The sequence below is a fragment of the Ursus arctos genome, unplaced genomic scaffold (genome assembly GCF_023065955.2).
Source record: "Ursus arctos isolate Adak ecotype North America unplaced genomic scaffold, UrsArc2.0 scaffold_25, whole genome shotgun sequence".
NCBI classification, from domain to species: domain Eukaryota; kingdom Metazoa; phylum Chordata; class Mammalia; order Carnivora; family Ursidae; genus Ursus; species Ursus arctos.
This window is the reverse complement of record NW_026622930.1, coordinates 27,582,105-27,596,872: the sequence shown is the minus strand read 5'-3', so window position 1 is coordinate 27,596,872 and position 14,768 is coordinate 27,582,105. Positions and strand designations below refer to the sequence as shown.

At 60.7% G+C, this 14,768-nt stretch overlaps 1 protein-coding gene across 3 annotated transcripts in view; it reads left to right on the top strand.

Moving 5' to 3' along the window:
• The first annotated feature begins 237 nt into the window (after positions 1-237).
• Positions 238-14,768, top strand: part of PAPLN (papilin, proteoglycan like sulfated glycoprotein) — a 38,032-nt gene continuing 23,501 nt past the window's right edge. Inside the window, exons 1-14 of one of the 3 annotated variants that reach the window (XM_057318354.1) lie at positions 238-356; positions 2,828-3,094; positions 5,477-5,592; positions 6,390-6,450; positions 6,786-6,888; positions 8,439-8,569; positions 9,331-9,454; positions 9,916-9,996; positions 10,081-10,253; positions 10,336-10,459; positions 10,862-10,988; positions 11,975-12,182; positions 12,719-12,901; positions 13,106-13,247. In XM_057318354.1, coding sequence (XP_057174337.1) covers positions 3,041-3,094; positions 5,477-5,592; positions 6,390-6,450; positions 6,786-6,888; positions 8,439-8,569; positions 9,331-9,454; positions 9,916-9,996; positions 10,081-10,253; positions 10,336-10,459; positions 10,862-10,988; positions 11,975-12,182; positions 12,719-12,901; positions 13,106-13,247 — 1,627 coding nt within the window. In that variant the 5' untranslated portion in view covers positions 238-356; positions 2,828-3,040. Of the gene's footprint in view, positions 357-985; positions 1,138-2,823; positions 3,095-5,476; positions 5,593-6,389; positions 6,451-6,785; positions 6,889-8,438; positions 8,570-9,330; positions 9,455-9,915; positions 9,997-10,080; positions 10,254-10,335; positions 10,460-10,861; positions 10,989-11,974; positions 12,183-12,718; positions 12,902-13,105; positions 13,248-14,768 lie in introns of those variants that run through there. The other 2 variants (XM_026519553.4, XM_057318352.1) reach the window with 2 other exon arrangements.

The window sequence follows — 14,768 nt, the reverse complement described above, 5'->3', positions numbered from 1 at the left end:
TGAGATGGGCAGGGAGGGGGGATGGTGCAGAGATGGGTGGCTTTAGGCACAGAGGAAATGGGACGGGGTGGTGCCTGGTGCCCGCCCGAGAGAGGAAACACAGAATGGAGGTCAAGCCAAGCCATGGCACGGACCCAGGGGGATGCGGCACCCGTCACTGTGGGGGCCGCTCCGCTGGGATTGGGGACGGGTGTCTGCAGGGCCGGGTGGGGGGAGATGGGGCGGGGAGGAAGCCCTCCAGCGGCAGCGAGAGAAAGTCCAACCTCCACAGGCGTTCCGCGCCGCCAGGCCGACCTCCCACTCCCAGGGCGGGCACCGACGGAGCGGCACTGCGGAACCTGCGCGCCCGGAGACAGGTAGGAAAGCGGAGGGACAGGGACCGGGCTGCAGGGGCGGGTCAGCCCGGGGCCGCCGCAGGAACGCGCCCCGCCCGGCCCGCGGGCAGAGCCGCGTCGGAGGAAGTGGGGGATCCCGGAGGAGACCCCGCCTCCGGCTCTGTCCGCCAGGTCGCCGCTAGGCACCGCGCGCCCTCGGGCGGGACTGGGAGGTCACCGGCGGGCAGGAGACGTGGGCAGCCACGGGGACTCGTGCTGGGCAGCCGGATGCGACCCGCGGCCCCGCGCCCACGCCACCCGCCCCCTCGGACCTTGGCTGGGTGGGACGCCGTTCCCGCGCCGCCCAGGCACCGGGCTCCGCAGACCGAGCGCGCCCCTCCCGGAGGCGCTGCCAGGGCCAGCACGTGCGGGTCGCCCCGGCGCCCCGCGTGGGAGGCGCACCTTCCCGCCTTCGGGGGCTGCACCCGGCGCGATCCCGGCTGGTGGAGGGGCGCGGGGACGGTTCCCGAGCTGCGAGGGCGGGCCGCGGGCGCCTCCTCGCGACCGAAGCCGGGAAGATTGCTGAGAAGGGGGCGACGGGGAAGGGCGTCGCTCCGGCCTCGGACGTCCGGGTGTCCGCCAGGGGCGTGCGGGGAGGCGGCTCCCGGCGCGCAGGGACCCCGGGCACGGGTCCTGGGCCAGCCCCCGCGAGGAGGCGCAGACCGGCTGGGCCGCGGAGCCCCCGGGCCGCCGCTTCAGCCCTGATCAGGCCCCGCCGCGTTCCTCGGAGACACGACGTGAAAGGAGCCCACACGGCCGGCCGGTGGGCGCAGAGGGCCGGGCCCTCGGGCAGCTGGGGGAACCCCGCAGAGTAGTCCGGTGCCCGATACCCAAGGCTGGCCCTGGAGTCGGACGGTGTCTTGTTTCTGTTTTTCTCCCAAGTGAATTGAAATAACCTTTCTGGCTTTGGGGACCTTGGGATTGCCGCTGTGGGTCTTGATCTGGTGTAATTGTCGCAGTGGCGGTAGAACCTAGTAGGAATTATAAGTGCAGCCTTTCCTCCCGTCCTTTCCTCAGTCTCCCCCTTGGCTCTGCGCGCCTCCGTCCCTAAAGGCGGTGTCCTTTAGAGAACCATCCCTGGTCGCTCGTCTTGTCATTAGTCCTAAAATGCGGGCCTCCCCTCCCTCACGCTGCATTACAGGAGCGCGGGCGCAGAGCGGAGGTCGGTCGGGGTGGCGGTACTCCCCTCACCCCTCCACCCCCCCCTCACCTGCTAGCCCCAGGAACCTCTGATTTGACTGAAAATAATGACTAAATGAATCACTGTTTGCGCTAAGTTAACGAAGCATGTACGTCGCTAAATGTGCCAGGTGACATTTTGCTGAACTTGGCTAACGTATGCTGCTTTGTCCTTGCAAAATGAGGTCATTTTATACTTAAAAAAATTTATGACACTGGTAGAATTACAGATTTTTACATTTAAACGTGCAAGTCAGTACTTGTTTAATGTTTTGTACTGAAGGCGCATATTGCTTATGTCATTCTCCAATAGTGACATGTACACACACGCACAGATGCACATACTGTGCACGGACAGCACACACTGCTTGCACACTCACGCCACACTACACACATACACTGTGTACACGCACATGCTTCACACACTTCCCTGGACTCGTGCACACACTACACTCCCGCTGAGTCAGCCACAGCCTGCACAGGGGCGTGCGCGCACCCCCCCCCCCCACACACACTGCTTACAGAACCGACTTGTGGAGCTTTTCTTGTGCAGAGAAATGCTGACTTGGGTTTAAAGTAGGATACAATTGACGTTTTTAAAGCATTTGAGTTTTAAAAGCATCTTTGGAAAGTTTTTTTTAAAGCTTTTATTTTATTTTTTAAAAATATTTTTTTTTATTTATTTGAAAGAGAAAGAGAACAAGCAGGGGGAGCTTCAGGCAGAGGGAGAGGGAGAAGCAGACTCCCCACGGAGAGAGGAGCCCCATGCGGGGTCAATGCGGTGCTCGATCCCAGGACCCTGAGATCATGACCTGAGCTGAAGGCAATCACTTAACCGACTGAGCCACCCCGGCGCCCGCCCCATTTGGAGAGTTTCTTTGGAAAAAAAAAAATTATATATATATACATATACATACATACATACAGGAGCCTGGGTGGCTCAGTCGGCTGGGCGTCTGCCTTCGGCTCAGGTCATGATCCTGGGGTCCTGGGGGTCCTGGGGGTCCTCGCATCGGGCTCCCAGCTCAGCGGGGAGCCTGCTTCTCCTTCTCCCTCTGCCTGTCGCTCCCCCTGCTTGTGCTCCGTCTCTCTGTCATATAAATAAATAAAATCAATTTAAAAATAAGTTTTAAAAACAACTGGCATAACGGCTTTTAAAAAAGGAATCTCGTGCTAAGTTAAAACCCGTGAGACTGATTGCTCTGATTCCGAACCTGTCTCTCCGCAAGTATTTTATTGCCCTCTCTTTTTCCCCTTTGAAATCCTGGAGGAAGGTACTCTTGAAGTTTAAGAAGCCAGGAGTAGACGGGCCTTTTCTCCCCCACGTGAGAGCCACGGAGCCCTGCAGCCTTCCCTCTCGTCCGCCTGCGTCTCTGCGGTCCCCTGCGGGCAACCGGGAGGGAGGGACGCGTCCCGCCCGCCGGACCGCAGACGGAGCCCCGGGCCCGCCCCGCCCGCTCCAGCGCCGGCCTCTCCCGCAGGCGGAGATGCGGCTGCTCCTGCTCCTGCCCCTGCTGCTGGCCCCGGCGCCCGCGTCCGCGGTGAGTGCGGCCCCGTCCCGCCCGGCCCCCGGCTGGAGAGCGGGGGTGGGGGAAGTGCCTCAGCGGGGAGGACACCCTAGGACGAGGGACAGCCTCCCCGCCGCAGCCTGGAGCCCGTCTCCCCGCGTCGACCACCTGCGGAGAGGGCCGAAGAGGGGAAGCTGGGGGGAGAAGGCGAGCCCTGGGACCCCCAGCTCTTTCAAAAAGGGGTGCAGCCTTGAAGCGGCCTGACCAAGGGACCCGGAGCTGCCCTCCCCCCTGCAGGCGCAGTGTGCAGGACTGGCAACTTCCCACCGCCCTCCTCCTTCAGAAGGTGCTGGGTGCCCCCTAATGCTGGGACCCTCCCCACCCCGGGGGTCGTTTTCCAAGGTGGAAGAAGTGGAGGGGGTTAGTGAAGGCACGAACCAAGGTGCAGTGCCCATGCCTTCATCTGCCTGGGACCAAATTGGGCTGTGCCTCAGCTTGACTGTGTGTGCTTAGACCCCGCCCCCCTGGGGATTTAGCTCTAGCTAGAGCAGGGATGGCCAGTAGAACTTTGAGATGATAAAAAAAAATGTCCTAAAACTGTGCAGTTCTTACAAACACTTGGTTCTGTGGCCACTGAGCCCATGAAACATGGCGATTGCAACTGAAGAATTAAGTGGTTTGATTTGATTTTAATTAACCTAAATAGCCACGGGTAGCTAACGGTTACCACATTATAGTGCAAACTTGGAGAGTGGACATAGGAGCCAACTAGTGATCAGAGTATCTGTTTTGTTAATGGGGCCCAAAGGACGGGGCTCCCTGGAGACCGAACCTGGATCCTGAGGTTATACAAGAAACCTTCTAGGAGGCAGGACCCATCTCTGCGGAGGGGAGGGTCCCCAGAGGTGGGCTTCCTCTTGGACGCTGCTCCTGCCAAGCTTCTCCTGGCATTGACGGGATGGAGGGCACAGAAGCAGCCAGGTCCCATCGGGCCCCCGGAGAGCTCTTCACAACAGGAGCCCCACAGCCCTGCCCACCCCTCTGTGAGGCAGGCCGTCCTTGGGGAAGGAGAGCAAGGGAGATGCCACCACTGTGGAGTGTGAGTCAAGGATGAGAAGGGCTGCAGGGGCAGGCAGAGAGGGACATCAGTGGTGCTCAGTGGGCACTCCTCCAAAGCCCCATCGACCCAGCACTGGCCACAGTCAGAGCGGTAGGTGGGCCAGAGGCCTCCTTTCTCATGTCCTCTCCATCACCTGCCAGCTTCCCAGCAGTCACCTCTGCCACCCCGTGGTCGTTGAGGTCCCTGGCACAGGCTTTCCCTGGTGCCTGGCTCCATGACGGCCCCGCTCAGGTGGACACTGTCGTGCCAGGACCCCAGGATGAAACCAGAGCTCCTCCCTAACTGCTGCATGACCATAAGCAAATCAGGCCTTCGATTCCCTTTCACTGGGGGGCATGACACTCACCCTCAAGTTACTCTGCAGGTGAAATGAGTCAAGGTGTGCAAAACGCCCTGGGTCCTCTTAGGTGCTTTCTGCCTTAGAAACACCTGAGTAACATTTCTTGGCCTCCTGCCCACAGCAGGTGAGCTCAGGTGGGGCCGTGAACTGTGAACTCGCCTGTGCCCCCTCCACCCAGGCCAGGGCTCAGCTGCCTCCAGTTTCTGGCGGTAGCAGGGGGTGGGGTGGAGCCACCACAGGGTCCTTTCTGAGTGCGGACAGGGTTTAGGGAGGAATAAAGTGCAGATGCAGCCTGGCCATTGGGCCCAGGCGCCACCCATCAACCCCAGGCTGGTCAGGGGTGGCTTCCTCTGCCTCCATTCCCACCCCTCACACCCTCTCTCGCACCTACCCCTGCACAGTGTGGCCCTGGGAACAGCACAGCAGGAAAGAGGGCCCCTGAGTTGCCTTGAGGGGGTTAGTCAGAGGAGGAGGGGCTGGGGGCAGAGAGCAGCAGGAGCAGGTGGGGGCAGGCCGGCAGGAGGGTGGGCTGGACTAGCTCCTTCCAGCTCCCCACCAGCAGCTCATGGTTTGGGTAATTACCGAGAAGAAAACGTGCCTGTGCCGCCCGTGGCTGACGCCAAGTGTGCTTTCTTTCCTCGGAGAGACAGCGGGAGGGGATCTAGCAGGTGGCTCCCTCCCTCCTGCCCGCTGGTACCCCCCCCCCCCCAGTGGCTATCGGCCTGGCGGGTGCTGGGTACTGGAGGCAAGGGCGCGTTTGTAAGGCTCTCAGCCCCCTACGTGAAAGCTGGCTAATTCTGTGAAGGAGTGTTTGGGGCGCCTGGCGTTTGCTCAGGGAGAGGGAACCCCGGGCTCCCGAGGTGAGGTAGGGGAATGTTTTTAGGCAGTGGCCCTCTGGTGAGCCCCAGGGGGCTCTGAGTGCCGACTCCACTTCTGAGTGCGTCTTTTCCTCCAGGCTCCCAAGGTGAGGCGGCAGAGTGACACCTGGGGCCCCTGGGGCCCCTGGAGCCCCTGCAGCCGGACCTGCGGAGTGGGCATCAGCTTCCGGGAGCGCCCCTGCTTCTCCCAGAGGTAGGGGGGGCTGGGCGGGGCCAGCAGGCTGGTCAGGGGTCCGCTGGGCCTGGCCAGCTGCTCTGGCAGAACCCTCCGAGCTGTGGGTTTGTGGTGGGAGCAGCATGGATGGAGTACTTGAAATCAAGTCGTTCCCTGCTACACTCTGATTTCAACAATGAGCCTTATTTCAGGGGAGCTTGAGCCAGGCCTGCCCCCCCCCCCCCAGTCACTAGCTCCGAATGCTGTGTCTGGCCTGTGGCAGGTGCTGTAAATTCTTGGTGAACGAATGTGCCATCTTCAATTCCTAACCCGTGCAGTTTCTCTTCCTTGGCCTCTTTGTTACGTATAGACGTCTCCCACTTTAAGTGAGGTATCTGGCACCTACTATGTGCCCTGCACTCTGATAGCTGAGGCACAGAACAGGGGGGGGGTGACTCTTTGCCTGTCGGTGGGTTGAACTCACTATTCCTGAGAACCTCGTGTGTGGAGCAAGAGCCATGAGCTCTCATTCCAGGCACCATATGCTCCGTAAATAGCAGGTGGGTATGTATTACCTCTTCTTTTATCTCCAAAGGCAGAATTTGGGTCTTCTCTGGAAATTTGCTCTAAGAGGCAAGGTAGCCCCAAGTTAGAGGAACTCCAGGATAGACTTCTGAGTCTAGTTTTTCCCAAGTATAGACTCGGGTCTCATTATCCCTACCTGAGGGGTCTTTGTGTGCAGGCAGCCCTCCTCTGCCCAGTGTGGCCTGCAGGAGAGCCCTGGCGGGGGGTGTTGGTTCACGGGGTTCGGGTCTTCCCGGTGCTGTCATCCTCAGGAGAGACGGGGGTTCCAGCTGCGTGGGCCCTGCCCGGAGCCACCGCTCCTGCCATACCGAGGTAAAGCCCGAGGGAGTGGGGACGCCAGCTTCTGGGACCCCCTACCTGGCTGACCTCCCAGTCCCCGGGTGTCCTCCCGCAAGTGCACAGCCTGGGCTTCAGGAAGCCCCTTCCTCACCTCCCACCCAAATGACAGCCTCCCCTCAAGTTCAAGCAGCTCAAAGCCCCTGCAGGGGAGCGCTCAGGAGCCCTGGGGGCCTACACGCAGGTCCTGTGCTTCTGGGGTGAGGGGGAGGTGGTTGGTGGGGATGGGTCAGACCTCCCCACGTGCAGTGGGGTGGGCGGACCCCCATGGAGGCCCCACCTGCCCCTCCCTTCCCCACTGGCCCCTGCAGAGGTGCCCAGCCGGCGCCAGGGACTTCCGGGCCGAGCAGTGCTCCCAGTTCGACAGCCAGGACTTCCAGGGAAGGCGGTACAAGTGGCTGCCCTACTACGGAGGTGAGTGGAGGTCCCAGTGCCCACACCCCCGCAGCTGCACCCTGCCTCGTCCTGTGATCTCTTCTGTACATTGTTCCGGATCTCTTCTGTACACTGATTTTCCATTGCACAGTGCTTACCACAATATGATAGATGCTCTGTCAAATGCATTTAAAAACTCTCAGGACTCCCAGCAGTGCTCACAGCAACACAGTGGGGGGGGGGGGGCTCGTTTTGAGGTCTCTCCATCCTTCTTTCCCTTTATACATTTTCAAACAAAGCCTCCAGGCCATGTCTGTGCCATTGCTTTGCACCCTGCTTTGCTTGACCTGCTCCGGAAGCATTCCTCATGGTGCACAGAGGTCCTCCTGATGCCCACAGGCCGTGGGGAGGAGGGGTGCTGGTAGGGCTGGGCCAGGTTTGGGCCAACTGCAGGTGGGGCCTGAAAGGGGTTTGGTATGGCAAGAGCGCATTCACTCGGGATCTCTAGGGCCCAACGGCGTACTCTGAGTGGCTTTGAGGAGGGTGGGTAATTTTTAGAGCATTATAATTTAAGAAAAAAACACATGAGAGAGAGAGAGGGTGAGAGAGCGGGAATGCAAGCAGGGGGAGAGGGAGAGGGAGAATCCCAAGCCGACTCCATGCCCAGGGTGGAGCTTGATCCCACAACCCGAGATCACGACCTGAGCTGAGATCAAGGTTTGGCTGCTCAATGGACTGCACCACACAAGTGCCCTAAATATACCCATATAGAAAAACCAGACCACAGAGGAAAGGGTCACGGGGCGGGGGGTGCCTTCTCTGTGCTGGAGGTGACTGCATTCCTATTAGCACTTTTGGCTGTTTATTTTTTATTTTATTTTATTTTTTAAGATTTTATTTATTTATTTGACAGCGAGAGAGGGAACACAAGCAGGGGGAGTGGGAGAGGAAGAAGCAGGTTCCCAGTGGAGGAGCCCCATGTGGGGCTCGATCCCATAACACCAGGATCACACTCTGAACCCAAGGCAGACGCCTAACAACTGAGCCGCCCAGGCGCCCCACTTTTGGCTGTTTAAACAACGTGCTTATAATATTTAGATGGCTATAAAAATTAAAACTCCTAAATGAACTTGACCCCACATATTTCATAGGATTTGGTCTAGCATTCCATTCTAGTCCTTTTCACGTTATTTTCTCGATATACACTTATATATTTGTAACTGTTACGTAGCCCCATTCCGCAATGTGTGGGAGAAGCGTCTCCCCGTGTTATTTTAAGTCCCCGTACTTCACGGCGTAGCCCACATGCATAGTGGGCTGGTAGTAGTTGACATAGAGGAGTGGATTGTTAACACTTGTTTATAAGGGACTAGCTTTTTCCTGGTCCTGGGATTTTTCTTCTACTTGATCCCCAGAGAGGCCGTAGTTTTGTTTATGTCACTTCCCATGGGGGTGGGGTGGGATTCTGACTGTCTGGGGGAGCCCATTCAAGGACGTTCTCCCCCCCCGCCAGCCCCCATGCTTCTCTGTGCCCAGGATAGGACTTGCAGCTTGCTCGGGATCTCAGCTATCCCCTTTGTCCACCTCAGCCCCGAACAAGTGCGAGCTGAACTGCATTCCCAAGGGGGAGAACTTCTACTTCAAGCACAGGGAGGCTGTCGAGGATGGGACGCCCTGTGAGCCTGGCACGCGGGACGTCTGTGTGGATGGCAGCTGCCGGGTGAGCCCCCCCACCTGGGGGCTGGCCTGGGGCTTATTTCACCGTGTCTCCCTCCCCTGCACCAGCAGGGCCGGTGGCTCTCACCAGCTCGATGTCTTCTCACGACCAGCTCTTAGGTGTCTTTGCATCACAGATGCCCTGCGACCTTCCTCCTTTTGCCCTTTGGAAACGGGCACCGCAGTAGGAGCAACCCTCTGGGTGGCAAGTCACAGAAACCCCGCTAACTGGCAAAGGGGAAGAAAGCCACTGAGGGATGGGCTGGCTGGCTGCAGGGACTGGACTGTCTCCTCGCCTCTTGGCTTTACTCTCCTCTGGGTCCGCACGGGGATCCTGTGAGGTGTGCACATGGCCACAAGCAGCTTCCAGCTCCGGCTGGAAAGGGCGCCCACTTCCCAGGAGTCCCAGCGACCCGGGGTTGCCTCGGATTTGTCTTGGCTGGGGACGTCCCGTGAACCGCTCTCTCGGAGCAGGGCATGGAACCCACTGATTTGCCCCACCCACTGTTGGGAGCTCTATCCAAACTGGGAGAGAGGGGGCCCCCAAAGGAAAATGAGGTATTGTTGCCAGAGAAGGGGAGACGGGTGCCAAGCTGATGGGAGAGGTAGACCGTCAGCCACAGGCCAGACCCAGTGTTCACTCGGCCTCAGTGGCTGATGAATAGCTCCTGCCTCCTCCCTGATGTGAGCGTCGACCCGGGTTCAAATCCTGCTGTGTCTGTGACACCTTCTGGTGTCTTTTCTCTCCTCATCTCTGCTTGGTAGGTCGTCGGCTGTGACCACAACCTCGACTCCTCAAAGGAGGAGGACAAATGTCTGCAGTGTGGGGGTGACGGCACGACCTGCTATCCCGTCAAGGGCACCTTTGATGCCAATGACCTCAGCAGAGGTGGGGGTCCTGGGGGAGGGGGGCACAGGCAGTTGAGGCGAGGGTTTGTCGCCTGGCCCTTCCTTGCCTGTCTTCCGTTCCAGCTGAGTCACCCTGGGGGCCCAGAGGGGGTCTGATCTGGCACTCAGGTCATGCCTCAGGGTGGAGGTCAAAGCCTTTCACAGGAGCCTGTGGGCTCCGGCTAGTAAGGCCCTCTGCCCAGGTACCCAGTGTAAGCTCACACTGCCGGCAGGGTGCCCCTCCTCACCCCTTCCCCCTAGTCCCCAGCTGTCCCCTCCCCCTTCCCAGTCAGTGCGGGTGCCCCAGCCTGTCCACCCTTCCCGCCCTCCTAAAGTTGCTTCCCCCTTCTGGAGGACCCCTCCCCGAGCAGCACACCCCTGCCTGTGTCCTGCTTGCCGGTCCCTGACCCCGACTGTGCTGCCAGGGGCGTGGGTGGTCTCAGAGTGTCTCTGCCCCCGCAGGCTACAACCAGATCCTCATAATTCCCACGGGGGCCACCAGCATCCGCGTGGAGGAGGCGTCGGCCAGCAGGAATTTCCTGGGTGAGTGCGGGCTGGGGCAGTCTGGGCCGTGGCGGGACAGCGGGTCCCTCCGCGGCAGCTGACCGGTGGCTCACCCCTGCACAGCGGTGAAGAGCGTGCGGGGCGAGTACTACCTCAACGGGCACTGGACCATCGGGGGCGCCTGGGCCCTGCCCGTGGCCAGCACCGTCCTGCACTACGAGCGCGGGGCCGAGGGGGACCTGGCGCCGGAGCGGCTCCTCGCTCGCGGCCCCACCTCCGAGCCCCTGGTCATCGAGGTGAGGGGCGCCCAGTCCCCCGGAGGCCGAGGGGGAGGGTCCCGGGGGGGGGGCAGGCCTCAGCGAGGACCCTCCCGCCCAGCTCCTCAGCCAGGAGCCCAACCCGGGCGTGCGCTACGAGTACCACCTGCCCCTGGGCAGCCCCCGGCCCGGCTTCCGCTGGAGCCACGGCTCGTGGAGTGACTGCAGCGCCGAGTGCGGTGGAGGTGAGCCATCTGCATGTTGTGGGGGCACGTGGGGGAAACCCAGGGCTGGGGGACTCCATGTACCACCCCCATCCCCAGCCCCCACCCCCAAGCTGAGAGAACCAGCGGTGGCTTTCCCGAGGTGCTGGTATCTCAGAGGAGACCTGATTCTGTGTGCAGCAGAGGCCCGGCCGGGAGTGGATGACCAGCTGTCAGAGCGGGGCCCCAACACCCCAGATAACACCCCTCAAGCCTCAGTTTCCTCCTCTGTAAATTGGGGGATGATGATGGCACTTATCCTGGGGAGTCATTTGAGGCTTAATCAAGACGACGCTTGGGATGTGTGCAGAATAGTGCCCAGCCCGAGAATGCATCGGGTGACTGCTGACTGACCACCTGCCCTCGATGGCCGGGCCTCTGCAGGTCACCAGTCCCGCCCAGTGTTCTGCACCACTGACAACGAGGTCTACCCCGACCACATGTGCCAGCCTCAGCTGCGGCCGGCTGACCGCCGCCCCTGCAGCACTCACCCTTGCCCGCAGACCAAGCGGTGAGGCCCTTGCAGCCCCTCCCCCCATGGTGGGGCCCAAGTGCTTGGGTGGGAAGGCAGTGGAGTCTCGAGGCTACTCTAGGTGTTGAGCAAACAGTTGGGTGTCCAGGGCTCCCTACAGCTGTGGCGGAGGGGGGAGGAGGCAGCTGTCACTGGGGGAAGCAGTGGAGGGGGGCATAAGCGTGAGATCCGGGGCTATTCTGTCCACCTGTGTGTGCCTACACAGTGCCCAATGTCCAGGCTGATGGTGGGAGAGTGGGGGAGGGCACTGGAGGCCCTGTCCAAGCCGGCAAGGAACTTGGCTCGAAGGATGCCAAGAAGTGGGCCAGGGACTGGGTCACAGGGCCGGTGGGCATCAGCAGTGCCTTTGTTCACGCATGAAGGACCTCTTATCTGTACCGGCCCAGAGCGTGGCACCTTGCTGGGGCCCAGCGTGCATCCGGGGGCAGGTAATCTGCAGGCCGCAGCCTCCCCGCGGGGCTGGTGCCGTCCTTCCGCCCTCACGGCCTTGGTGGCAGTGGGCCTTGCAGGGTGGTGGCAGGCTTGGCTTTGCAGGGTGCAACTGGGGCTGTCTGTTCCTCCGGTGCCTCAGGGCCACTCCACACGTGGGTGAGCATGGCTCCTCTGGGAGATGCCCCCAACTAAGGTCAGATACAGAGGCAATGGAGTCTGGCTGGGATGACAGGGGACCTGGTGAGAAGGAGAACAGGGGACACAGGTGGGGATAGGAAAGCTAAGAGGGGGGCAGCCAGGCTCTGTGTTGTAGGGACCAGTCCTCTGTGGCGAGAGATGGCAAGCAGAGCTGGGGGGGCTTGGCCTTTTATGCAGAGCTTTCTGCCCGCCCACCTGTACAGGCCCAGGTGTTAGGATGGGCCAGGTTGGGGGATCCCCAGTCCACTCCTGTGTGTGACAGCTGGTGCTCCCTTGGGCCTGGACTCTGGCCCCTGCTGCTGGGCCAGCCTTACCGGGTTCCTGCTCCCCGCCAGCTGGCAGACGGGGCCCTGGTCGCCCTGCTCAGCCTCGTGCGGCGGTGGCTCCCAGTCCCGCTCTGTCTACTGCGTCTCGTCTGATGGGGCTGGCGTCCAGGAAGCCGCTGAGGGGGCGGAGTGTGCAGGCCTGCCTGGGAAGCCCCCCACCACGCGGGCTTGCAGCCTGCAGCGCTGCGCGGCCTGGAGTGCAGAGCCCTGGGGAGAGGTGAGGCCCCTCCACGATTGGGCTGGGGCGGGGGAGGAGGAAATCAGGTGCCGGGTCTATGGGCGGGGGTGCGGCGGAGCTGGCCTGGGAGGCTTGGCCTGAACTGGGGAAATAGATCCTGGGAGGTAAAGTGACCTGCTAGGTCGTCTTGGAAGCTGTTGCCAAGGCTGGGGCCAGGATCCCAGGCAGGGCGGGAAAGGCTTTGTCTTGGCACGAAGCTGCAGCTGGGCACCTTGCTTGGGGGTGAGGGGGGAGCTGACACTGTCCAGGGCTGCGGGTCACTGCTTCCAGCACCTACATATGTTCCAGCCTTGAACAAGGGAATGTGGAAAATGTCCCTAAGCTTGGCGTCAGCAGGTGTGGCATAGGCTATGTGACCTCAGAAGAGTGGCTCAGCCTCTCTGAGCCTGGGAGCCGAACATGGGCCGTAGGGTATCGTCCGCCCTCCCTGCCAGGCAGGTGGGCCTCCAGCTGTCTGACCTGGCTAGGCTCCTCCGGGCAAGGACCAGCTCCGGCCGACAGCCTGGTCCTTGCAGTGCTCTGTCAGCTGTGGTGCTGGGGTCCGGAGGCGGAGTGTCACTTGCCAGAGCGATGAGGGGTCTCTGCTCCATGCCACAGCGTGCTCCTCGGAGGACCGCCCCCCCATCACTGAGCCCTGTGTGCGTGAAGACTGTCCCCCCATCCATGACCAGGCCTGGCATGTTGGCGCCTGGGGTCTAGTGAGTGCTTGCCCACTTCACCCATCATCCCTGCTGCCCAATCCTGGTCCCTTGGGTCTCTGACGGGTGGCTGGACATGTGACCATCCCTGGGTCTGACCTGCATCACCTTCCCCCTACCTCTCTTCCTTGCGGGGACCCCCAGCCTCGGGGTCTCTTTTTGTGAGCCTGTTCTCTCTTCCCACGCCCACCCCGCGGGCCCCAGTGTTCCAAGAGCTGCAGCGGGGGGACTCGGAGACGCCAGGTCATCTGTGCCCTCGGGCCGCCCAGCCGCTGCAGGAGCCTGCAGCTGTCCAGGCCCAGGGAGGTGGAGCCCTGTAACACACAGCCCTGCCATCTTCCTCCAGGTAAGGGTGGGGGTGCGGGTGCAAGGGGGAGAGGCTACCGCCCCACCTCTCTCCCCAGCACAGACCCAGCCAGCACTTTCTGTGCCCTGGCCGCCCCCCCTGCCATGCTCTGCTGCTGCATCCGCGTCTGCCGGAGCCTTTGCCATGGGCAGAGGGCAGGTCTGGGCCACCTTACCGGCTGGCCCTGTTTCCCCAGCAGAGGCAGCACCCTCCTCCCGCATCCCGGCCACGGCCATCCGTGTCGTGCTGCAGCGATCGTGTCTGGCTTGTCAGGCCTACTAGCTAGGAGCTCCTTGAGCGCCAGGTCCCTGCCTTCCTCCTTGCTGTTTATACCCACCCTGCACCCCAGAACTTAGCAGGAGCTGGGTACTCAGTAAATGCTTGTTGAATGACTGAGTGAGTGAGTGCAGAGGAGGGGGTGGTCCAGGAAGGGCTGCCCTCACACACTGCTCCTGCCCTTGTCTTCCCCTTCTCACCCCCATCCCCACTGGCAACGAAGACGTGCCAGGCCCGAGGAGCTGCAGGAGGAAGGGCCCAGAGGCCAGAACTTGCTTGGTGTGAGGATGTGCTATTGAGGAAGAACGTGGGTTGGGGCTCAGCTGAGGGGTGAGTGGGCATGGTGGCCTTCTGATACCGCACAGAGGTGTGTTTGGCCTGGACGTGCTAGTGGTGGGGGCCCCGTGAGCCAGGATGGTGGAGTTCCAAGGGAGGCACGGGGCACGGTGGCTAAGAACCAGTGACCTGGACTTAATAGCGAACCTAAGTTTAAATCTCTACTCCATGGCTGACCAACTGTGTGGCCCTGGGCAAGCACCTCTCCTCCCTGATTCTCGGTTTGCCCATCTGTACGGGGGTTAATAAGAGTGCTTCTCTTACGGTGAGTCACTTAGCACCATGTCTGAACACACACAGAGCTCGGTAAGCAAAGGGGTGGCGGTGGTGAGGCCGTGCGGGAGCTCTTGGGTCAGGCTCCTGGGGTGCCTCAGCCTGGCCGGGTCCTCCTGGCACCATGGACGCCTTCCTGGAGGAGGTGGCCCTGAGCCTGCTCCCAGAGAGGCATTCACATAGGTAGAAAGGAAGGAAACAAAGCGTTTCCGGCCAGGCTGAACTGTAAAAGAAATAACCTTAATGGCGATTTTTGTAAAGTAATCTATGTTCATTGCGGAAAATTTGGAGAAATTAGGAAAGCAGCATAGAGACAAGTGAGATGGCCCTAACCCCATGCTTTACTGGGATCAGTGGTTAGTGTGCTGCTTTGCTGGGTGTGCGGGATTCTGTATGTGCTTTGCCCCCTTACAGCCACTTGGTGTGTGAACGTTTTCCAGTCTCATGATTTCTCAACAGAAGTCCGTTATGGGTGGGAAGTCAGAATTTAGGTGGTTTCTAGGGTGCCTGGGGTGGTTCAGTCGGTTAAACATCTGACTCTTGATCTCAGCTCAGGTCTTGATTTCAGGGTCCTGTGTTCAAGCCCGGTGTTGGGCTCTGTACTGGGTGTGGGTCCTACTTAAAAAGAAAAAAAAA